The sequence below is a fragment of the Anabas testudineus genome, chromosome 16 (assembly GCF_900324465.2).
Source record: "Anabas testudineus chromosome 16, fAnaTes1.2, whole genome shotgun sequence".
Taxonomy (NCBI): Eukaryota; Metazoa; Chordata; class Actinopteri; order Anabantiformes; family Anabantidae; genus Anabas; species Anabas testudineus.
Window position 1 is genome coordinate 14406332 of NC_046625.1, and position 25441 is coordinate 14431772.

Sequence of the window (25441 nt, forward strand, 5' to 3'; positions counted from 1 at the left end):
ATCCCAGCTGACCAGGGCCACACGTGACAACAACTAAATATAGAGGCCGCGACAGACAACATGGGGCAACAACCAGTATCCACACTCAAGGTGATCCACATGAAATGTTTCTTGATCTGTGAGATGCTTCCTCGTTTCCTCGATTCGAGCTGGATCCCGTGACGCTGTTTTTCTCTCTTTTCTTATTTCTAACTGGTTCTGTCATAAGCTCCTCTGGGTTTTTTTTTTTTTTTTGGCTTGCATTGTGTTTGAGTGTGTGTATGAGACTCAAACCGGGTCAGTGTCTAATGATTAATCCTTCCATACTGAAGGCTGGGCGCAGAGTGTACACCAGTTATTTGCCCACCGGTACCGGCGGCTGCTGCGCCAAAGAGCAGCCTGACACTGGACAGCAGTTTACTACATTGTTACTAAGACACTGAGCGGCTTCTCACTTCTTCTTCTTCTTCTTCTTCTATAATCTAATAACAGAGAATTTGAGTTTGAACTTGTTTGAGACTATTTCTCTACTTTATAGGAATGAAACAAAGCTAATATGGTAAATAGTTTTCATTAGCCCTAATGCGTGTCTGCCACCAGAGGGCGCTGTGGTGCAACTTTCCTGAGAAAGAACATTCACTTTCATTATACACTGAAAAGCTGCACTTGCATCAACCATAGTTTTTTCTTTTATTTTCTTTTGTATACTTATTAATGATATGTTCAACCTGCTTGAACAAACATGTTGCGCTTTAGTATGAACGCTGGCATTGAAGCAGCATGCTGGAAGCCTGAATTATCCCAGTATTCTTTTAAATGGCTTGAGTTTGTAATTGCATGTGTCTTTGCTGTCCTTTACTGAGTCAAATGAAAAACGGAGTTAGCTGAGGTCAACTAAAAACAATATTCAAAGAATGAAATCACATGTGAGTGTGAGTGTTTTCTACAAGCTCCTTTGCATCCTTGTTAAGAATGTGTTCATATCTGAGCTCTGACGACTTCTTGGAAGCAATTAATTGCAGGCTGTTTTGATATGAAATCTCTCTGAAGTTAAAAGCATGAAGGTTTACTCCCACAGTTGACCAGGAACAAAGTCATTCTCCAGCTCAGATCATACATGGACCTGCTGCTGGAGGCCGTAAAAGTTGAGGGAAGTTGGATGTGAGATGCAAGTTACTGTTTAAATTAGATATAATATCAGACACGATGTTTGTTGGTGTAGCTATCACTGTCAAGAAATGAAATCATACTCATTTGTTTATAGAGACGCAGTTTGTACAAAGAGTAGTGTTCTCTAACAAACAGAGCAGTATTGGCTGGAAAAGTTAAATGTCTGCCCTGAAGGGAAGTGTAAGTATTCTGCATTTATTGATACAACACTGTGCTTTAATTAAAACTCTTTAATATTAAGGATGTTTCATTAATCTAAGAGCAAACTGTGGCATTCTTGTTTGTGGCGCAGGGATTTGAAGATAACCGTGTTAATGATGGCAGGTGAAAGTACAGGCTAAAACCTTGTCTTGAGCAAAGACTATTATCTCTTTACACCGCTGTTACACAACAGGCTAAGTGTGTAACCCGTCCCTGCCACCGTCTGAAGACTGCAGTGTGATAGTGATAGTGCTCGTCGGCTGGAGAAGTGGGGCAGCTCACCGTGAGCTAAGAGAGGAAGCAGGGCAAGAGGAAGAACAAGTGATCAAGATCGACCTGCAACATCCTGAAGCTGGGTGGACTAAACCTTTCAGCTTTGAGCAGTGTAAAGTAAGAGGAGAAGATGAAGAGCGAGAGGCACTGCCCTGTTGCAAGCGCTGACCCCTTTCACATCTTAAGAGCTCTGGTTAGACCAATGCATCCCGCCTTGTAATCAAAACTCAGGACATTGCAGTGGGCAAGTGCATCATTGATCTCATTGATTTTCTTCCCATCTATACCAGTGGTGGAATGAAAGCAAGTACATTTGCTAAAGTGCTTGTCATTGGGATGGTTTTCAGGACCTGTCTCTTCTTGGTTCCCTTGTGACTGTGGGTTACAAACATAGCTGGTTTGTATGTCTGCTATGTGACACATTGGTAGTTCTACCCCTTCAGTTTTAAGTATCTTCTTCTTGTCCTCACTGTGGATCTACAGTATGTCAGGTGGATTGTTTATTGCTGGCCTACAACTTGATGTCATCCATGTAGAGGAGGTGGCTGATAGTAGCTTTGGAGCTTGTATCTGTGTAACCGCCCCGTGCCATTATCTGGCTCAGAGGGTTCAGCAGCAGGGTGGTGTGTCACCTTGGTATATGCCGCACTTGAAAGTCATTTGTGCTGTTTATCCTGAGTTGATTTTCCACAGTCCAAGTGAGTACTGTCATTCTTGTCATCATTGGGGGTGGCAACAGTTGTTGGTTGCACTTCCAATTCTTCTTTGGTCCAGGTTTTAGTGTGTAGTTGGTCAACCTCAGGCTGTGAGAGCAGCTTCCCCTTCACTATAAAAAGCATTGAGTAAGTAAGTGTTTCTCAGTTAGTGTTAATGTAGGATTTGTGGATAGTTTGTTTTATTCTAGCACCTGCACCACTGCAAAGGAGCTGTATGTACAGTATGCATTTCCATACAGTGCACTGAAGTACCCTGAGAAAAACTGGTTCTGCATCCCTGACTGCACATCCCATGTTTTAACAGACAAAGAGTTAACATAGATCCAAAGGGAACATTCACAAGTCTACTTTCCTCTCGGTGCACCTCGCCCAGCGCTGGTGTGGTGCCAGGCACAAACCAGAGACGCCAGGCCTAGGCAATTATGGCAATTTTTGGATGACATCAGACCAGAAAATGAATGATTTCATTTAGCTGTCAATTTTTTTTTCTGAATCTGGTGTAGGACACAGAACCTGTAATAGAACATGTCAAAACAGAGTGGGAGAATTGTTTAGACATTCGCATCTGCAGTTGGCTGGAAGGTAATCCCAGACTGGTACGGTTGGTTTGTCTGTTAATAATGACCACTGTTTGGTGTTGGCATTTGCAAAAAGTAGAGTCTGCAGGAGACACTGGACCACCCAAAGACTTTAAGCACATCCTTGTACCCTCAGCTGCTTGTAAGTCTCTATTTATTGCCACACACACACATACACATGCCAAATCTGCCATATCCAAAATTATTTTGGTGGTGCCACTGTTTTAGCCTACCTTTGACTGAAATAACTGGTGCCACTGTTAGACATAGTGCAACCAAAATAGCTAAATGACTAACCAAACGAAATCTGAATTATGCACTGAGAAAGAGATGTTTAGCCCTATTGCAGACTACAAAGTGTACCATTATTGTATTGTATGTCACCCAAAGTGCAGACGGAAGACAGACAAAGAAATGTATTCATCTGTACCATGAATACACCATTCCATACCATTCAAGATGAAAAAGAAAATGGAAATTGACCTGTAAAATATGTACTATAACTTATCCGCAACCATCAATTACACACTGGCACACTGAACAGACACTGAGTCATTTGTATAGAACGTCTGCAAAAAGATCCTGTGGTTCTTCCCTAGGCTGCGATTTTATCTCTGAGCTCTCTTCATTTGTGCTTGAGTTTCAGATTTATGCTGACAAACAAGTGTATAGTCCCTTTGGCTAAAGGCTGAAAATGGAGGGATATCCTTCAAAATAAAAAAACAAGCCAGTCTGCTGTCAATGCACGGAAGCGTGAAAAACTGTTGTAGTTATGTACTTCAGTACCGTCAAGCTAGACAACTTTTCTGTGTTTGTCTTTTCATTCAAACAACTGTAACTAGGATTCAATAATTGCATTAATTTCTCCATAATCTAGCTGTTTACAAACTTCATACAAATCCTTCAGATTAAGCTGTGCTAATTGACAAAGCAGAGAGATCCCACACCGACAGGGCAAACCATGTTAGTGTGTAAATCCCCACTTACTCTCAATTCCTTTTCAACTGCCCACTAATCCAATCAGTTTACCATAGTTCAAAACCTGTAACATCTACTTCCCTGTATTAACAGCTCTTGCAGTGCTTTATGTCGGAGCTAGATTCCCCACAGTTGCAGTGTTTACATGCAGGAATTTCAGTGATTTAAGAGAAGTCATTAGTTATTGTTCAGGAACATTTAAATCTACAAATGTCACACATTTGTTAACTTTGTTTTAGCTTGAAATTTAACGTGGGCTCTTTTGAAAATCTAGGCTATGTTCATAAAATACCAGAGCACTCTGTTCAGCATTCTTCAGTTACCAAATGGCTTTTATGGGAAACAACACAGAAACAGTCTAACACCAAATGGATACCAGACCTTAGGGTAACAACAACTGCTAAGCACACTGGCACATTTAAAGTTTAATGTTTTAAGCGCCCGTAAAGCGACCTGTTAAAGCTGTAATTATTGATCCATGTGATGAACAGCCCTAATAGAGGTCATCATACTGTTTTACTTGTTTATCATAAGCTCTTCCCAATGTGGTACTGTCATATAATACGTATGTATATTCATCTTCTGGTCATGATGAGTACTACTCTTTCTGTGAAAAGAGGAACCTTGTCAAATCTCAGTAAATACTGTCAGGAATTGGTACGATAACATTATACAAAACGCTCTAACCCGCTCTATAAACACGATATATACTAAATTGTTGTCATGGAGTTTGAAAAATACGAACCTTTACCAGACAGGAAGTATCTAATAAAAGACACTAATCCAGTTACAAAACAGCAAAAGAAGGAGACAATGTTGAAACTTGAAATATAAATCTGCCTCGTTTTTATGTGTTACTGATATATTATTTTCTAGCAGGATATATATTCTTGCATAACTGGAAACGAAAAACGTTTTTGTTCCTGATGAAGCTCTGCTTAGAAAAGCATACAATTATTATGGGAATGTGTCTATTCTACTTTTTGCCATGATATCTCTGGGTTTTGGACAAAAGTATGTTTTCAGCACTTTTACTACATTTTGCCTCAACTGGATTTGGGTTTAGGATGAATTGAAAAACAGTGAAATCAGGCACAAAACAAAAATAAACGCCCAAAAAAAAAAAGTCCGCTCATGGGAAAAAAGAGAGGGGCTATCCAAACATCTTTCAGCTGTGTTCGTTTCAAGTTTGTGGTGGATTTATTACTACCACATGAGGCTCTGCAACAGCCCAAAGGAAACGAGGAATCCTGTCCAAGAGCTCCAATGAAAAAACCCGCCTGATGGCCTTGGAGGTCACCCCAAGGTCAACACAGGCAGACTTGTTAATGCGTGGGTGAAGTCATGACCAAGAGGTCTCCAGTGGTGATGTCAGAATGTCTAATGCCTGTGGATGTGTATGTTAGAAAGAAAACGCATGCTGTGGTTGTGTTTTTGTGTCTTTTTGGGGAGGTGGGAAAGGGATGATGTGTGTATTTGTTTCTGTTTCAGTTCACTGACAGCACACAGACGCTCTCTGTCTATGTGAGGTCCAGGAAGTTAAAAACTCCTCACTAAGGAGATGTCCCTGTGGGGACAGGATGTCTTAAGTCATCTGTTCAGACACCCTGCAAGCAGATCACATGACAGCAATGTATGTATTACATTTTACATTTCTCCTGCTATAACGTCAGGGTAATATCGCTTGATGTACTTTATTTTGCTTTATTTGTAACCGCTGGTTTGCAGTTTGTTGTATGCAGCCTTGAAGAGATGATAATGATGAATAGAAATTAAAACATACAACATATTTTTAATGTTTTCTCTTTCCCACCTTGGGAACAGCTGTTGCTGTTGTATTTACTAAAACAGCATGCTTAGTAGAAGTTTGCTTAGTTCAAATAAAAGCGAGCCTGAAATGAAGCCTTGGGGCACACCACATGGAGTCAATAGAAGGTAGAGGTCAGTGAAAAATCAACAATTTCATTCTTATTCTCTCATTTTCTAATTAAAATCAAGTCAAGTGTTAGAGAAACACAACAGGAGAAACTTCATTTCAGTTTGTTCTGTGTCTTTTCTGTAAGATGTCCAATTTTGATAAACATATCCTTTTATTTATATATATATATATATATATTTATAAAGCCTTTTATGCAGTGTTAGTTGACACAAGTGGATGAAGCAGTTTGTTCCAGATCCGCACGTTCTTATATTGTGCCTCCAGCTAGGCTAGTCAGGATAAAACCATTGACTGGAAAGTATACTGGCCAAAGCTCACAATAGACTGACCAAAGTAAACACACCATGCTGAAGGACTCCATAAATAATTGTTTTATTAATAGGAAAATAATGTCTCAGCTGGGTATTTAATATAAGACTTAATGCTAAGTTACTGAGGCTATCACATGAAGGAAAAAAGTTTTATTATTTGTCCTGGGTCATCCTGCCTACACCACAGATTTTAACAATAAACTTTAAACCTTTTGGTAGACAGACAAAATGATTTCATGAGAAAGGGAACTGCTCCATTTTACATGTTGCTATAAAAACCCACCAACAGTACAAGAATTAAAATTATCAGCAAAACAGCTGGAACATACAATGGTAATTATGTGGTCATATTTCCCTCCCTCTGACTGTTTAACAAGTATGGTTTAATGCCTGGAAATGCATTTGCGTAATTAAAAGGAAAATCCTTTGTGTTCAAACTGGGATCAGAAAATAGTTGTCTTGGGAATTATTGTTTAATGGCATCAGAAATATATTTCTCAAGGTTAAACATTTGGTTTGGCTCTATTAAATAAAAGAAATTTCTTTTTTATATTTCATTCAGAAGAAATATGTGATTTTGAAATGCACCTGGGATCAATTCGTCTCTTGACATTCAGTGCCAGTTAGGAAATTTATGGCCTCCAGTGAACATGAATGCTGTTTTATTTAAATAAAAAAAATACACTGCTAAATCCCACACACAAGGCCTGTCAGCAATGTTTAGAATAAGAATGAAAAAAAAAGTGAGACGTTTTACTGAGGTTGTCATGATCTTTAAGACAGTTTCCTGATAGTTGATGTCGATACACGTTGGAGAGGAGCAAGGTTTGGAGCAAAAAGCATATGTTTCAGAAGTGAAATCTACTCTGGCAAAACGAATCACTGATTTATGTGTTTTGATGCAGTTTCATTTTCCATCTGATCTCACTTTCAGACAGAGAAAAAAATCCAGTTTGACAGAAATTTAGGGTTTGAGTGGGGAAATTGCTGTCCTCAAACATTCTCCAATGACCCTGGAGCAACATCAAGACGAGGAGAGTTTAATGATTTCACTTGGATTAATATCGACACAAAGCCATGGAATTATTATAACCAGATCGAGCCGATGTGCTCAGTGAACTGGTAGCCAATAAGCCCAGTCACCCTCAGCGGGAGGCAGATTGTGGGGGTTGAGAAGCCAGACGGCGGCAGCATCAGCAGCACTGAGACGTGGAAAACTTGAAAATGTAGAACAATGACTTTTACTGGATCCTGTGTAAACAAACCCACATCACATGGGCCAGGTCTTTACACATGAGTCACTTGAAAATCCCACATGGAGATCTTCAACAGTCTTCTCCCCACCAGTGTTGATGGAGAGCACAACCAAGCCTTTCTCACACCAGTACACTTCCTGCCCTGTTCCAGGAATGCAGGAAGGGGGACAAGAGTGAAAGGGGCCTTGGTGATGGGCTCCACATGATGTCCAGCTAGTGAGAAGGGATCCAGAGGAAGATTTCATATGGCAACCATCACTCCTCTTGTGCGGAGGACGTTCAATCACTACCTTCAAAGCAGACAAGAACTTACACTCTTAACTTTTAATGAAGATGCATCCAAATCTCACGTTTTGTTTTTGTTTTTCTTTACAGCAATTAACCATTAGCTAAAGCTCGCTCCTCTTAGTTACTGTTGCTATTATCACATACGCACATACACAGTCAGCCAATAGGTGTATTAAGTACACAAACTCAATACTCAAGTTAAAGTAATACCCTTTAATTTTGTAAACAAGTAATGCAAGTGATCAACATGCTGTTGATAACAAAAATGTAGACGTCCAGTCCAATTTGTTTGACAAATTCCCCAAGGTAAACATTTATGGTAAAATGTGTTGTTAACGACAGACTTTGGAACAAAAACAGCAGCCGGTGAAGATAGCGCTGATGTTATTCACCTAACACAATGCCAGGTGGTTAATCTAAAATAATACATAATGATTTGTAAGGTAATCCTATTTAGTACCAGGAATCTATATCTGCAAATAACTAAAGCTGTCAAATAAATGTAATGTATTGAGTGGAAATGTTACTGCTGCATGAACTCTATCAAAAACTCAGAAAAAATCAGAACGATGATTGATAAACAAATTAATCTTAATGCTCCGCACATCTTTTGTCCCGAAGTAGAAAACAATATGAATGACGTGGTGTAGTTAAAGTGTGGAGTTTATTCATGTGTGTGTAGAGGATGGAAAAATAACAGGCATTAGTTTAATCTCTGCCACAGAGAGGACTGTGCTGGACTGTTGTGTTCTCATAAAGTCTATTTTATAGCTTAACGAGGCGGATGTTATTTTGTGCTTTTGAATCTTTTTAATCCCAGGACAGAAGGTTTTGTATTTATAGAAGCAGACATGTGTGCTTATGTATCTGACAGACTTTTATGTATCTGGCAGAATATGAATGTGTTTTGGTGTATAAATCGTAAGATAAAGGACAGACCATCTGGTGCTGCTAAAGGTTTAAATGTCTGAAATGTTTACTCCCGAGTGCTAAAAGATTATAGAGTTGCTGATAGGGATTTAATTAAAGATTTTAGTAAATAAAACTGAAGACATATTAATTGAGCAGCGGTGATGCTACATATGATAGCTGACAGTTCCACCACATCATTACAGTGTTCGGATGGGGAGTCGAGGATCTGGCTGGGCACTGCCTCCCTCAGTGGGTAAACTCCACACACTGCAGCTATTCAGTTGGCTCAGCTCACTGGATAAAGTTAGGATTGTTTGTCAGTGGGCTGTAATGCCAGGAATGCTTAGTGCTGGCTCCCTCTGTGTGTGTTTGAATGTCTCTCACACTTTATTTTGCCTCTCTAGCAGCAGTTTAGATCTGCGGTGACACCCCCACGCTCCCTGAACCCTGAAGTGAAATAACAGATACTATTCCTCTCCTGAGAGCTATTTTAGTACATCGAAATACACACCTCCTGCCTCCCACTGCCCCATTAAAGACTCTCCCATCTGTACTCTGCAGCAGCATGTTCTAGCGTGTTCCATCCGGCCTTCATGACATCACTTTCTAAATGAGTGCACACACACATATGTTCACATTTGTCTGGTGATTCAAAGCTTGAGTCAAACCACTGTCCAGCTGTATGAGTTCTGCTGACCTCCTCTAAAATAAGCTATAAGACATGTTTCATATTATAAAATGTTCTTATTCTTATAATTATTCATTTATTCGGGTATACACATAAAGTTTATATGTTATCATTAATAGCTTTATTAGTGGTTAAATGATGTTTAAAAGTTTCATAAACCAGTAATCAGTCCTTCTAATGCATACATGAAGCAAACCAATAAAAAAACTCATTTAAAGCAATGGTTCGGAAATATGTTTGTTTGTATGTTTGTTTTCTTGCCAAGAATCAGATGAGACCATCTGAGTGTGAGCTAAATATGAAGCTAGAACCAGTAGATGATTAATTAAGTTCACCAGCTTAGCTTAGCCCAGCCTAGTGAAAAAGATTGGAAGCCAAACCTCACTCTCTAAAAGCAAAAAGTTAGATAGCGTGCACCTGCTCTAAAGTTAAAATGTTGTAACTCTCTGGTTGCTTTAGTTTTTTCTTTTAGTCACAGATTGAGTAAAATATGTGCAGAAGCATATTAAAAGTTGTTGATTTGGTGAACACAATACCACTGATCACCAATTTGGTTTGTAATATGATGGAATAAAATCATATTAGAAACTCCTTGTGCAATACACTCCAGATCAGGTCAGTCATCATGGTCATTCTATTTCCAGAATATAATATATACATATAATAACAGAATATACACCCACTTACCACAAAAATACTTACACTACAAGCTCTACCTAGTACCTGCTATAAGTTACTCCCAATTGCAGAATTGTACCTGGTAGTATTAGTAATAGTACGTAGCTTAAGTACCATCTCTGTGCATTTAATCTGCAAACTAAGTGTAGAGAAGTGAAATGTATTTATAATATTTCCCCACCATAGAATAGGCCCCTACGCTCATGATGTAGTATTAATTACCGTTTTCTATAGGTCTTTAAGCCACAACTGAGCCTATCCAAGTTAATCAGTAGATCTATACATATGATGAAACCAATAAAGTATGAGTGCCTCAGTACTCGAGTTAATGTACTTACAGTTCCCCCTACTTATAGGACATTTATTAACCAGCGAGTCAACCAATATCTCTTGCCTAGACCGTATGACGTCTTCTTCAGTGCAAAAAAAGCTGTGGAGCATCCAAAAACGTGCATGACTTTGTTGCTGCCCAGATTGTCATGTTTTCATAGCTGTCCAGTCCAAATTTTGTACCTCTGAGTTTGGGGATTTTTACGTTTTCAGTTAAACTTTTTCAGTGAGTTAAAAAGTAATTTCCTCATAAATCCCTTTTAAAGTGTATTTTATGTCGAAATGCCTGAAAAATTCTAACTTTGATAGAACATTTTACGTCACAATGTCAGTTCATCATTTATAGTCCTAAAATCTACTCCTCCACTGTGACTTGTTGTAAAGTGTATGTCTCCCCTCCATCATAGACCGAGGAGGCTGCTGTTATTTGGCTACGTTCGTGAAGAACATGTGATGAACATATGGACATTTCTCAGCAACACAGTAACACACAGATGACAACCCACACATCTCAGTTTGCTCCAATCATGCAGTTCAAGTAAGTGTGTGCGTGTGTTTTCCCTTTGCTCCATCAGGATGATGTCACATCCACAGAGTCATGTGCTCCCACAAAACAGCTTAATTTAAAACATCTCCGTGTCCTGACTCAGGTCAGCGTGAGTCTCAAAAGTTAGTCTTGCATCAGGAAAGGTGGCGCAGAGAGATGCACCAAAGACAGCCACAGAGTGAGAAACTCCCTGTGGATAGTGGGTAAGTGGGATATCATAATCACTCCCTGGGGTGAATGAAGAGACGTAATAGCACAGATAAGTCTAAGTCATTTTACATTTCTTATACGTAAATGGTTTAAAGACTTAATATGGATCTAATAATCAGAAAGATTATTTCAGCTCAACTAATGTGCAAACATTAAATTGAAGGACCTTTCAAATTCTCAACAGCTTGAAATAGGCTTCACACCAGCAAGCAATCATTTCCAGTGTGTTTACTGCAGACTTTCACCCAGAGTAACCTCTCAACTCATAATATTTCAGTGTTCTCCAAACATTTTTATCCTTTTATTGAAGGAACACGCTGTTATTTTATATGGTGAGAGATAATAATGTTCAGGGATAAGCACCTAAGAAGAAAATGACTAACAGGTACCGCCAAAGAACAAAGTGAAGCCCCATAAGTTTCTGTAAACTGTATGTCACAGTGGGATCTGTTAGAAAACATGTTTTTCCATTGAAAATTAAATCCATTCTTTGAACATCTGTGTCATTTCATCTCCTCTCTGCCTGGTCCCATCTTTTAAAAACTCCTGCTCCATGTTTCAGAGGTAGTAAGTAACTAATTACGTTTACTTAAGTACATGTTTGAGGTTCTTTTACTTTTGTTTTACAGTCTTCCTTTGTAGTGTCTTGAGTTACTGTTTTGCTTTGTCTCTTTTTTTTGCCACGTGTGTTATCAACACCATCAAACTAAATAATGTTTACAGTATATTGGTTTCTGATGGGAGTACATGTAGTTTAGTTTTACCCTGATATTTAATTAAATTACTTTACAAGCATAATTAAAAAATTTTTTTCACTTGTTTTATTGTGTTCTCGTTTTTTTTTTTATATTTTATTCCCTCGTATATTTTTTATTTGTCATTATTTGTTATTTTATCCCAGCCTTTTATTTATCATTATTTATATTTAAATTACTCTTTTTGACATACATATTAGTCTAAAAATGTTTCTAAACTGTTTTTACAGTTGCCTTCTTATCATTTAGCCAGTCAAATGTAAAGCCTTCTAAGTTACTTAACAGGTTAATTCATCCATATGTGAAATATCATATTACAAAAAAGTGATAGTATTTCCCATTAGAAACATTGAGGCCTAGATTTCTTTGTGTTGCCTTCATCACTGTTTCATACTGTTCCCAGTAAACTGACTCTATGACGGTCACCAGTGTTTATAACACCTAGATTTAACAGAAATCTATATTCTTCAGTAAAGCTGATTGTTCCATTGATAATAATGTGTGTGGAGATCAGTGTAAAATGGGGATGAATGAAAGTAAACTTAACAGTGATGAACAAGTCTCCAAAGTCTGTCTCTTTAACAAGCTTTACCATTCTGCCTATGCCTGCACAGATTTTTGATTTTGACTCAGACAAAATGACATGGATATGGTAGTCGGTCAAGCAAACAGGGCTGGGTTTCCAGTGGTAACATGGGTGGGAGAACAGGCCAGCCTTTGTTGAATTCTTTAGTATCACAGAGGAAAGAGAGGCCATTGTGCTTTAGAAAAGCCTCCTTATACTTCATGTCCTCAGATTGTAATGGATCCTCAGCCCGAGCTTAACAAATGCAACTCACTCCAGACGACAGTATATGCATATCAATGGGCCTGGATTCTGGAAATGAGCCACCTTGTTGTCATCAGCTTATCAAATACAGAACAAACAATCCCCCGTCCACCCATCCCAAGGAGAAGAGGCTTTTTAGAGAGATGTTTATCTGAATCTTCTCACGTGTGTAATGAAAACACACTATTTATGATGGTCGTGAAAACGCACAACTTGACTGGTGAAGCAGTTCAGATAATGACCAGTTTAAGCTAACTGCAGCCCTCTGAACCAAAGATTAAAATGTCAACAATCATTATAGGCCGAGGTTAAAATAAAATAACCACAATACAAAAAAACTGATGTTTTTGCTTTTTTTTTTTTTTAATCTCACAAAAATGAATGCTTCTGTTCCTGAAAAGAGAAGCAGAGTAATCTAGAAAACACTGACTGCACAGTTCTCACTTTACAGATGTTTTTAGAACATATCACGGTTCATTTTAGGCACTTGGAATAATAACAACATTCCCTTTCTGGACAACAAATACATCTTTGGTCCGGTGTGTAATTAAAAAAAAAAATAAAGCCAGAGTATGAAAATAACACCAGCTTCGATGTTTGTTTCTTCAAAAATGTATTTCTGACATATGGTTTATAAAGCTTCATAAACACTTTGTAATACTTAAATATGATATCATTGCTACATCTCAGAAATGACCAGCAATCTTACAGATGCTCTGCAGGAGAAAAGTGAGAAAAACAAAATCATATGTTGGCTCAATCAGATGTACAGCAGTACAGGATTGTTTTAGTCAAGTCACATTTGGCAAATGTGGATTTTTTTTTTTTTTTTTTTATTTCTGTGTGATTTCAGTTAACTTCCTTTAAACAGAGAAGAGTGTTGGAGACACGTGCACTTCTGCCCGTCTCACAGCCGGTTCAGCTGCAGGGCAGCCACGTCTGATACGAATTACTGCACGGCGAGACCTGTGGCGGCTGCACATGTGCAATATAGTAGTTACTGAAGTTGATGTCCTGCACGTACGGAGCTGGCTGGTAGTAACACGTGACATTCGTTACAGTGGGGATGGCGTTCTGCTCAGCCAGCACCTTCAGCGCCAGCATGGAGATGAGGCTGAGCGTCTGTCGCCGCTCGTGGCCCATCAGACACACGGTGCTCTCGTTCACTACTTGGTGCAGAGTCATCAGGCACTCGTACCGTTTGTGCTCCATCCCAGCAAAGTGGTTTTGCAGATAGGCCTCGAGCTTCCTCTGCTGCTCACCTATGTCAGGGAAGTCAATGAAGAAGCGTGAGCACATGTAACGCTGCATCTGCTTCATGTCCGCCTCTGATGAGGGCCTGAACCCTCGCACCAGAAGGTGACAGTACTTCAATAAGCCGCCCCCTCTGATTTCTTCAGGGCTGCGCGTGGCTATGATCCTCTGACACAGGTGATCCATGGCCTCCCTGAAGTCCCCATACACACTCTCCCCGATCACAGTGGGGTGAAAGCTCTCAGACATGGGCGTCTCAGAGCAGCGGTCGAACAAGAGCAAAGAATCGAGACAAATCTGGAAGGAGTCCACGCTGAATTCAAACTGCCGCCGTAACGAGTCCACAAATTTTAGCTCCACATTCTTGCCCGTGTTGTTGGACAGCGAGATGAGGCTCCAGCGATCCGTGTCATTACAGACTTTCACCAGTTTCTGTACATAGGCCTCTTTTAAAGTCAGTGCTGTGATGCGCTCCTTGGAGACCCCAGCTGGCAAGAAGTCCAACAGGCAGTCGAGCACAACATCCTTCACCAGACGGAAGGCCTGGTCGTCTTTCAGAGACACCCCGAAGATCAGATCGAGGTCTTTGTAGCCCAGTCCGGTGTCCTGATGGAGCACATGGCTTGCAGCAGATCCATTCAGCCTCACATCTTTAACACACACACCTCTCTCCTCCAGCCTCGCCCGCACCACCTAGACAGGGATAGAGAATGTCATTAATTGCATACATAAATGTCAGCAGGCTCTTACCAACATTTGGGTTAAAAGGTGGAAACCCACCCTTCATCCTGTAGTTGCACGAATGATTAAAACATGCGAAGAAACTCAAGTTAAACTTTTGAAATATGTCCAAATAAGTTCCACATGGACCTAGTGGAAATCAATAGTCTGTGAAGGCAGGATCAATACTGCTACTCACAAAAGTCCATTTCATCACCATCAGCGTTAGTCTGAGCAAAACCTAAAGAGCCCAAACAAAGAGCAGCAGCACAGCTGGAGAGTCTGTGCTCCAGGTGCATTTCCCTCTGGGTCAGATTGTGTTCTCTTATCACAGACACAGTGATAAGATTTATAATGGTGAGTTGCAACCAAGAGACTGAACACTTATGTTGGGCACTGGTGGTCTCACATAAGTCAAATGTCCTAAATTCAGGTTATTAAAGGTCAGCAGTGTTTTTTCCTTCCTCTGTACCGGTAACCTGTACAATGTTTCTGTGTCTTGTTTCAGCCTGGACACATGTGGAGGTTGTGATGTACATGATACTGTTTGCAAACATCACTGCTACAAAGTACAAAGGAAAAATATGACGGAGTCATGAAGTCTGACTGAGATAGTCAGTTTACTTGCCTGAAGGGGAAAAACTACTCATGTATCCATTATCCTAACTAATGTTCCTTATAAGCCTCACTGGGGGATAGATCCAATCTCAGCTGTCACTGGGAAAGTGATAGGGTACACCCTGGACAGGTTGCCAGTCATTCACACCTATGGGCAACTTACAATCACCAGTTATTATTATAATAATAAGCAGGCATGGGGTGAACATGTCATCTCTATGCAGAAAAGCACCTGGCCGACTGGTGGATTTGAACCCAGACCCTTTTAGCATGCTGCCGGACCATTAATCCACTGGCATGTAAAATATTATCATCTAAAAACATTTGGAAATGATCAACGTGCCTGGCTGACTGACGTCACGTCGACAGCTAACAGCTGCTTCCTTGTCATACCAATCAGTAAAGGATTTGGGAGGTTTCTCATATTAATTTCATATATACATAGCAGGTAGACTTGCTAAAGAAGCTAAAAATGATATATGTATACAGATTTATGACCAAAACTAACACAATAAAAGCCTGACTCCACATGTAATCTGCACTCTACAAGTGATCCTACTGAACAAATTAGAAGTGCAGACAATTCACGCTGCTAAACATGCAGCACAAATTTGTTGTTACACACTCACTCAATCCTAAATCTCCCTGCTGCCGCTGACCTGTCAGATTAATGTCTGCTAACTCTCTCTCCCATGGTGATCAGATAACAACCTGGCTCTATTTATACATACTGGGTCAGGCTACAGACACACATTGGAAAGCAAGTAAAACCCCTCACCTACAGGAGTGGAGGAGGGACATAACAGCTTTACTTGGCAGTAATAGTATTGTAATCATTCAGCCAAGTGGTGCTGATTGGGTTCAAACTCCAATGAGAAGCAATAACAGTGTTTTTTTTTTTTTTTTTTTTTGTGCTTCTGTGCTGATATGTTAGGCAGAGTGAAATTGAGCATTGTCACGCCATAGGCTGCATGATCAGACACAGGTGAGAAGTTAAGCTCCCCACACCTCTGGAGGCGTAGGTATGCCTTTGCTGGCTTTACATCCAATCCTACCAGAAACATGACTCCTCTCCTCTCATCAAGTCTGTTTTACATCTTTAGAAAAGTAATAAAGTTAAATGGAAAAGTCTGAAGCTGAAGAGTGAGGTAGTTAAGGTGTTCTTATCTTGGATCTACAGTAACTCTTAGGACTCCGACGCCTCATGATGCCGTAGCAGATGTTCGTTTTCCTATTTATGCCTGTAGCCCAGCAGCAGCACAAATGTCTGCTCTCTCTGTAACACCTCCTCCTCCACAATTACATCAAACCTGTTAAATACACATTAAAGCTCCAGGGAACAGTTTCATTTAATCTGTCATGACAGGAGAGTCAATACTGATCAACCTTCAGTCGACCACTAAATACATCCATGTGACAGAAATATTTTCAACAAACTGAAATTATGAGGTTTCCACAAATCCAGGGGAAACATAGAGTCCCCACATTTGGGGCTCAAACCTGCATTTAAAGCTCCTGCAAGCTCAATGGAGCATTCATCTTTCCACAACCACAAGCATGAAGCTCTGGGCTTCACATGCTTGTTAGGCTCATCTTGAATATGTTAACGTGTAAATGAAATGGAAAAAGACACTGAGTGGACATTGTTAGGATTCAGCTATATAATAAATCTGAAATACTACTAGTGCACGTGCTCTGCACAGTTCACAGTCACCAATCTATAGACACCACAGGAGCGAAATGTGATCCGGCCACAATGCATACCAGGCTTGGAAATGTGGACGGACTTTTGTTTCTTGTTGTTTTAATGTTGAACCAGGGAAGTTGTAATGGAAGTATATTCTCCCTCACCTGTAGTATAAATATGGAAATGATGGATACTGAGGTGCATCTACATTCATTTTACTGTCTGCTCCATAAAAGTACAATAATATTTACAATAAAGTGCAATATTTAATGTGAAATCACCCAGAGGAAAGGTGTAGGCTACAGAACACACAGATTACGAATGTAATTGTAAGGAAATAATCTACAGCTTATCATCTGGGTGGTTGAGTGACTCTCCAAGTGAGATGCACAAACCACCAGACGGTGATCCAGTTAGTGCAGACTAATAACTACTAAACTATTTAATTTCCCAGGTGTTATCACTCTGAAGGTATAAGTAAGGCTGTGCAGGTTTCACAGTTCTCAACAGCTGTACAAGCCTGATTAACTGTAATGTTTTATTTTATTTACACACATTTAGATACATACATGTGTCATTTTAGGGATTCCCATGCTGAAATCTGCAAACTACTGATGTGTCTTATTACCTGGACAATCTGACGGGGCTGCACGGACAGAGTGGGGAAGTTTCCTCGGCCGTGGATGGGGACAGCCTCCCCCAGGATCGAGTCCAAGCGCCGCACCTGATCCCAAGACAACACACTGAACCTCCGACTCTGATCAGCCGCATCACCGCACGACATGGCGATGGTAACTTTTTTTCCCCCCTCCCCAAAGAAAATAAAACGAGCACAGTGTGAATCAGCTGCTTCCTCCCTGTCTTCAAGTCAAGATATTCCTGTGGTGATCGGGTCCGGGCAGGATTGTTCTGGACGGATGAGGAGCGGAGAAAAGTTGTCTGAGAGTTGGAGGTCGGAGAGGGATCAGCCGTTTCCTCCGGTGTGTGCCGCAAAAATCCGGTCAGTCTGCAAACAACCGATTCATAAGGAAGGTCCAGAGAGTTTAAAGCCACCTCATTAGCATGCGCCCTGCGATTGGCTGCTGCGTTTGGTCATTGATTATGGACGCCCTGCGCGCAGGGAACACCCTTTGATGTGACGCACCTCCCCTCTGCTCGACGCACGGCGAGCCCCGCTGCGCTGACAGGGTTTTCCCTCAAACAAGCTTCATGATCTAACTGTCTTATGATCCACATGGCCCCGGCTGCAGCACTTTTAGAAGCCAATTGTGAATTGATGATGATGTTGTGATGATTTTCTGTCACGTTGCAAGTGGATGAGAGAAATGATTTATTGCAGATATCAGATTACAGTAGTGCAAACACCACCTGCACTTTACCGCGTATGATGCATTTCTTTATTTGCCGTAGGGAATGTTTGCAGAGCATGCAGGATGTTTCTGTAGCTACACCCTGCTTAGCCATCATGCAACGTTGTGATCATACAGACCTTCAGAAAGCCAGACACAACCATGCATATGACAAAGCAGGAGAAAGCAGTTACAGGCATCGTTGGAGGACATTTAAAGATTATGCAGAACTCATGCAAACTCAACCTGGGAACTTTCCACTAACAAGTCTTATTTACTAACCTCTAGGCCAGCATTTCACAACCTTGTGGCCCTTAAAACAAACCAGTACCTGCCTTGTTGTAAGTTACACGTCCAAAGTTTTTGTGCATAATTCACAGACAAGCAGAAACTAGAGGTTAATGTGTCATTTGAATTATCTCACATCACCGCAAAAAACAAATCTCCATAATATCACCTCTCTACCACCGACTTACAAAGGCAGATAGCAGTAGCTACAGTGCACTGAGATAAAAAGGAGCTTGATGCTGAGCCTGACTGACAACATGGTCAGACGATATGTGCTCACTGTGGATGTGCCTCCCACTAAAATATGTAAAACTCAATTACACAAATCCCAAAAATATTTTCTCAGAATGTGTCACCATTAGTGTGTCCACTAAAATGTGGAGGGACGGTCATTTTACGACTATATATATTCTTGCAATACGTTTTTTGTTAACTTTCCTCTCTCAATATTTAAACACTTCTAAGGCTATCTGATACAAATTTTAAGGCATAATGTTTTATATAGTAAAAACTATAAAAAGGTATGTTTTGACAAAGTGTACGCTTCACAGACGTGTTTGAAAAACCTGCAACTCCAACACAAATACTACACAATTCAATGTGATATGAAGGCACATGCGCCTTTACCTCCGCCGTTTAATGAGAAAATGAATAAATAGAGACGTAAACCAGCCTCCGTTGAGCATTCTGTAAGTGCATTGTCTATTTCACTGGAGCTGCTTGTCAGCAGCTGTGTATTTAAACTATGATAATAGCAGGGTATTAAACTGTAAAATGCTGCTTGCTAATCACACATTTTTATAGGCCCTTATCATTTTCAGTGGAGGACTGTGTTTAAAGTGGAGAGCTGATATCCAGATATGTTTGTTCGTTCAGCCAATGGAAAATTAAAACCTACAACCATTATCGTTCATTTAATTTGCTCATGATTGTGCAGGGCTTTATGAAAAGGTTCCGATAACCCGTGATGCCCTTTTTTTTTTTGTAGCTTTCCATTTACGTTTTCAGATACCTCGCTGCCACTTCTTTCCACCTGGCCTCCTTAGCTGTGGTGTTTATCGTGTTATCATTTGTTTTGGTGAGGATACAGAGGCATTCCTCTGGTCTGAATACAAAATGTGGGGTTTTTCTCATGCTTCACAATGTCAGTACCGGTGTATTTGAGGAGGACTGAGTTCACATGAATATTCTGCCTATATTAAATTGCTTTATCTGGCTGGTGAATGTCAGTTATAATTATTACGCTCAGAATTTCCCAAATCTCCCAGTTCTAACAAGAGTCATCACACTGTCAACTTATCCTGTCCTGACTGTTACCTGTAATATGTTTAAATGCACTAAACATCCCTTAATGAAGGACCTCATACAATAGCAGACATTACGCACATTAGCAGACATGACTCTTTCAGTGGTGAGAAGCCCTTAAAGGTTTTCCACTGTGTAATTTCACTCTGAACAATACAGGTGAAAACTTCAGTAGTTTCCTCTTTTAAAATGACCCATTTAAAAAAATTCCCAACTTTTTACACCTGTCCACAGGGCGTACTGCCCGCCTGTAAAATGTTTACAAGACAGTAAAGGTCACTTTCATGATTGACTGTTTCTAGTGATGCAGATGGAAACACACGCTCTAACGCACTCAGGCTCATAAGACATCACACTGTCGTCCTCAAACGTGTGTGTGCATGTTTGGTTCACGCACTTGTCTACATCATGCAGCTGGAAGTTGACACTGTTTCCCAGGCTTCTGAAAGGTCAGGTCGTTGGCGTATCTTGATTTTGGTCTCGACTGAGGATCATTTCATGTCCATGTGATGTCAACATAAACCTGCTTCCATAGCAACAACATCCACAGTTGTTGGGCAGCTGGGCAGAGGCGGCTCCAGCTGAGGATCCTGCCAGGTGCCAGTGTGAGACATCTGCGTCATCCCACTAAAAATAACCCACCATGTGGTAGCGGTACATCCTGGGAGCACAGCCAGCTTTCACCTGAATGTGAAACACTCTGGGACGAGAGAACAACAATAGCAGATAAATGTCAGGCATTCTCAGGTTCCCTCGGTTCCCCGCAATGTCAGACAGAGTGAGCTGGGTCAAGTCAAGACATTCACACAGAGAAACAAAAAATAGGAACACTGACACTTTAGCTATAAAAAAAAAAACTCCTGAAATTTGTGCAATGTGTTGTGCATAATTCCCTTATACACCTTTTGTTAATTTAGTTCTGTGTTACTTTATCCTCTGTTTATCCCTGAGTTGACATCCTGCTGGAGCCATGACAACTGAGACTGTGAGTCTTGTAGGTGCGGTGAGATAGCTAGTATTTAAACACACCTTAAACAAATGACGCACTAGACAAGTGTATGTTCCACTCCTAACCATGATCAAACATTATGAAAATAACGTTGACATCGTGAGTATATTAAAGAGCTTCAATGAAAGTTTGTTAGAGGCATTCGTGTGGTTTTTACTCGTCTGTTTGTGCTCGGAGGCTGATGAGAGACAGAGATTTGTTTTTTGTTGTCAAATGTGCCTGTCTTTCTTCTGCCTTGTGCAGCGAGCAGAACAGGAACAATGTGGTGGAAGAGGCTTTTCTCAAGTGCAGGGGTCCGACTGGACGTCACAGTGTGTTGTAAAAGTGCGGACGAAAATGGATGTTGCCGAACAACAACCAGTGAAGTGTCACAATGATCAATTGTGCGAAGACAGATAACACTCTGTCTGTCACACTGGATGAATTGTGAATCTCGTTTTCTTACTTCTTTCTGTCGGCGCTTGTGCAATTTGAGTGAATCATTTCCCCCAGAAAGACTTTCTTCATTTGACACTGAAAAAGCTCAGGTGCGTTATAGTAGAAGACCAAAGGGTTTGCTATCATTGGAGTGTGCATCATGTGTAACTCTGGCCAGTGTTGCCATGGTTAAAATAATGATGCTGCTATTACACTGCACGTCTGACATTACACTGCATGTTTAATTTTAAATTATAATATGCTTCTACTTTGACTCTGTGAGTTAAGTTAAACCAGTTTCTATTCGTTTCGTTTCTGGCTCAGCCTGCCATGTCAGCAGCATGTCAGATAACCGGTCTATACAGGCAGGTTGAGTTGACCAGTCAGTGCGGGCAGCACGGGGCCTACCAGTGATAGAGAGACATTGTGATAAGTTGTGATAAGAGAGGTGAGTTTACTCTGCTCTGGATGACAAATCTGTGGGACAGTGGAACAAGGTTACGCAAGCAGCCGTGCTGCTGACGTCAGCCTCTGTCCGCTGCCTGGTTGATTGATTACAGTAGTGCTTGGCAGAGCTGACCAGAGTGGTGCAGGAGAGAACAAATACACCGAAATACATGATGGATTCGAGTAGCATCATACCTCTGCCTCCCCCCCCCATCTGTCCACACCTGTAGAGTAAAATGGAAAAACATTTGCTCTTGATTTGATGTCATGAAGTGTTACTTTTGTTACAGTGAAAAGAAATGATGAGGTATTGTCTAATTGATTTTAACATTTGTATATGAACCATAGTTTTGCTAAAGTCCTGGCAGTGTATCCAGTATATCCAGTATATTGTTATACATTTGTAAGTTCAGCGGTCAAACGTCGTGTTAGACTATGTATTGCATAAGATGTGACTTTACTCTCTGAACAGGTGGAAAGAAAGAAAACCTCTGTCCAAGCTGAAGTGGTGTGGAATGTGGATGACACTAAAAACATGTAAATCAAACACGGCCTGGGTTTTCAGAAACATGGTTCTGTCCAAAATGTATACAACAAGGCAAGATAAGAAATTCTTCTAGTGGGGGGGTAAACTCTGTGTTTTCCCAGTAAATCAACTTCCCAGTATATGTGATACAGAGCAGAGAGCTGAAGGAGTCGTGCCCACATTTCCTCCTTTCATGATATCTTATTTATTTTTATTCCGCAGATCCAAACCCTCAACTTTAAGCACGTGGATTTCCCAACATGTGTGACTCGTTCCTGCTTATAGAAATGCCTGCGTTAGAGGAGAGGAATGTACTGTATGGCTCTGGTAATTAAACACTCTCACTTCCCTCTGCATGTCTGGGACGTCCTAACTTGGACAGCTTCCTTAACCAAGGCTTAAATTATATCACGTTATGCAACAGCCCCGCCCCCGCCCCAGCAGAACACATTTAGGGTCCCTGTTGCAAATTAGGAAAAATAAACCCGCAACCTGCTTCACTTTCCAGCACTGGTGTTAGCAGATGAATGGTTCCCTCTGGGTTCTCGTACTTGTATTTCCTCCACTCATCACACACTGTGAACTGCACAGCAGGGATGTAGAAACTTGTTGACAGATGCGTGTACCGCTGAGTCACCATTAAAGTTTATAAAATGAACTTGTTCTGTAATTTTCTCAACACATGTGCCTGCTGTGGACTTAGCATCTTAACTGCGCCCAGAGAGGAGAGCCGGCTCCTAAAACACTCTGGAGCATTTACCCCAAGCGAGAGGGAACCCCTATTTAGCAGCAAGCTCTGATTTCATTCCCAGAAATCCTGCTCCTCACCCACCCCCCCACCTCCAGCAGCGAAGAGAAAAACTCTGCTTGTGGGGCGATAAAGAGCGTAACACATCAACAAGTAATTGTGTCAGTTCTCTAGACACCTTCAGGGTTAAGCACAGCAGAGATACTGAGCAGCCTTCCAGACAGTGCCTCTGAGGGAAGGGCAGGATCATACCAGAGCAGCTTGGCTCATGTAACTGATACGGCTGCTCTGAAAGCAGCAGAGCCAGTTTTATCCACCTCTCAGTGAGGTTAAACCATCTGCCCGATGAGCATCTAATAAAAATATGTTAGCAGCGTGTTTTTCAGATCGTCATCCAGATTTCTTTAATCCTTCTTCTGGAAGGATTATGGGGTCAGACATAAGTGTATGCCATCATACCACGGGTCAACGAAGATCAGCTGGATGGATCCAAGAGCTGTAAAGAATTTATGACATCAAACAAACAAAGCACACTCAATTAAATTAATATATTTATGCAGGGATTTCCAAATTCATGGCAGGTGTTTTGTGAATATTGATCATAAAAAAACAGAAAACGAGCTTTAGAACGAAAACAAACCGGACTTTGTGGCGAAGCGTTGAGATTTATGTTGTGCCGTAAGTGAAAGCAGACACGAGGCAGGCATGTGGTACACATGGCCAAAAGCTGCTCGGAGTTCCAATCTGCAGAAGGATGAGTTGTTGTGCTCCATGTTTTAGACCAACAAACCGTTCATCTCCAAGTCTCAAACATTTTATTGAACTATGAAACCCCTCGTGACCTGTGTTTTACTGCAACGCACCTCTCTTCACTACCTTTCTCCCCTTTACATAACTTCAGGTTAAGCAACATAGATAAACATATGGCACATTTAACCTTTTCCCACCTCATAAAGCTGTTCTGTGCTTTCAGCTATAAGTTAAACATGCGGGGAATTCTGCATGTCTGGCCATGCCTCTGTGACTCACCTTGTGCTATCTGTCATCACCTTGTCCCACTTCATTTTACTTCTCGCTTTATTGTCCCAAGCCCTGACCATGCACATGACGTTTAGCAGCACTTACTGGCTATGACACAACATGATCAATGCTGTATGTAGTTTTTGGATTGTTTACTTAAGTCAAACTAGCTACACTGAGCAATTAAAATAATTCATTATAAAGAAAAGTCATTCTACATCAACAAATATGATATTTTCCTGAAAATACAAGAGACCTGGATTTGATTCTCACAAAAAAAAATATTATTTTGTAAATTATTCACCAGCATGCATTTTTCATCCGATTGATTGAGGCCATTTCAAACAGTGTGTGATAATGGCTGCTGCGATCATGTCTGATTCTGTGGTACCCTGGTACGCTAATCCAGCTCCATGGCACATATTCAGGTTTCCATGGGGAGCTCTTTCCACTTCACCACACACAGCCGCCGTTTTTCCACTGCCATAAACTGGGCTATCATGTTTTGTTTTTACTTTGACACTCTCTAATCTAATCTAATTAGTGCACTGAAAAAATATTCAAACAGCAAATGTTACAGTTTAGCAGATATGGTATCTTGGAAAAAGTGGAATAGTTTTTTTTTATTTATTATATTTGGGATAGTGGGTAATAATCAGGTTCCATATATCAAGACTGTATCCTTGATCCATGCTGTTGCATCTGCAAGATAGTGGCAGCCTAAAGCAAAAGGTATGCACGAAATGATGTCGCTCGGGTGCACAGTCAGACGTGAAACCTCGCGTTCACCAAATTGCCTTCCTTCATCAAAGCTAATACAACACCAACCAAATGTACTAAAAGGTTTTTGGGCTTTTTGAGCGTTCACACAGAGGCTTCCATACGCTGCCATGCCCAAACACACAGATAATCAAATCCACCCTTGTTACACCCAGAGTAATTCCTGGAAAAGCAGTGCACAAACATACAGTATGGATAAGTACTGACCAAACTCCAAACAGAAACACGGTCACCAGGTTGCCATGGATACTCTATTAGGAAATCCTTACTGCATTTAGAGATACATTAGTTTGACATTTGCGGGATTTGTGCAGCATACATTCACCTTAAAATAAAATAATAGTTTGGGTGTATTTCAGTTCTAAATCCAGGCTTCAGACATTCAAACCACCACAGTGTCCAGCTGCTTCATGTTTCACTGGCAGAGGTAACAAACTATGCCTGCTGGCAGCTGCAGCCTCCAGGCAGCTGATTCGTTCTGCTCAGTGCAGGGTTAATTATGTCCAACCTCTCTGTCCGGCACACAGAGAAACACGTTTAGCTGGAGAAATTGCAGCTGCACCGATGCTGATAGCAGTCCTGACTGTGAGTCACCTGTTTTGTTTCTCAGAGTTACTTTTGCACTAGTCGGACCA

General features: G+C 40.8%; 1 protein-coding gene and 1 long non-coding RNA gene across 2 annotated transcripts; one reads left to right on the forward strand and one right to left on the reverse strand.

Annotated features, from left to right (window-relative positions):
- On the forward strand, positions 1–9445 carry LOC113169870. The gene is made up of 3 exons (XR_003299603.1): positions 1–90; positions 5387–5528; positions 7080–9445. It is a non-coding gene; the product is annotated as an uncharacterized LOC113169870 (long non-coding RNA).
- Positions 9446–13059: 3614 nt separating this feature from the next.
- Positions 13060–17912, reverse strand: tent5ba (terminal nucleotidyltransferase 5ba). Its single transcript, XM_026370241.1, has 2 exons — positions 17546–17912; positions 13060–14585 (listed from the first exon to the last, which is right to left on the reverse strand). The coding sequence occupies exons 1-2, from the start codon at positions 17699–17701 to the stop codon at positions 13557–13559; spliced, it is 1185 nt and encodes a 394-aa protein (XP_026226026.1). The 5' UTR covers positions 17702–17912; the 3' UTR covers positions 13060–13556.
- Positions 17913–25441: the final 7529 nt, after the last annotated feature.

What these genes read in the sequence shown, in the direction of transcription:
- tent5ba (XM_026370241.1), bottom strand. Translation starts at nt 17,701, where the DNA reads ATGTCGTGCGGTGATGCGGCTGATCAGAGTCGGAGGTTCAGTGTGTTG. An exon ending in AGCCCCGTCAGATTGTCCAG is followed by an intron (nt 14,586 to 17,545) that starts GTAATAAGACAC and finishes ATCCCTGTCTAG; the next exon opens with GTGGTGCGGGCGAGGCTGGA.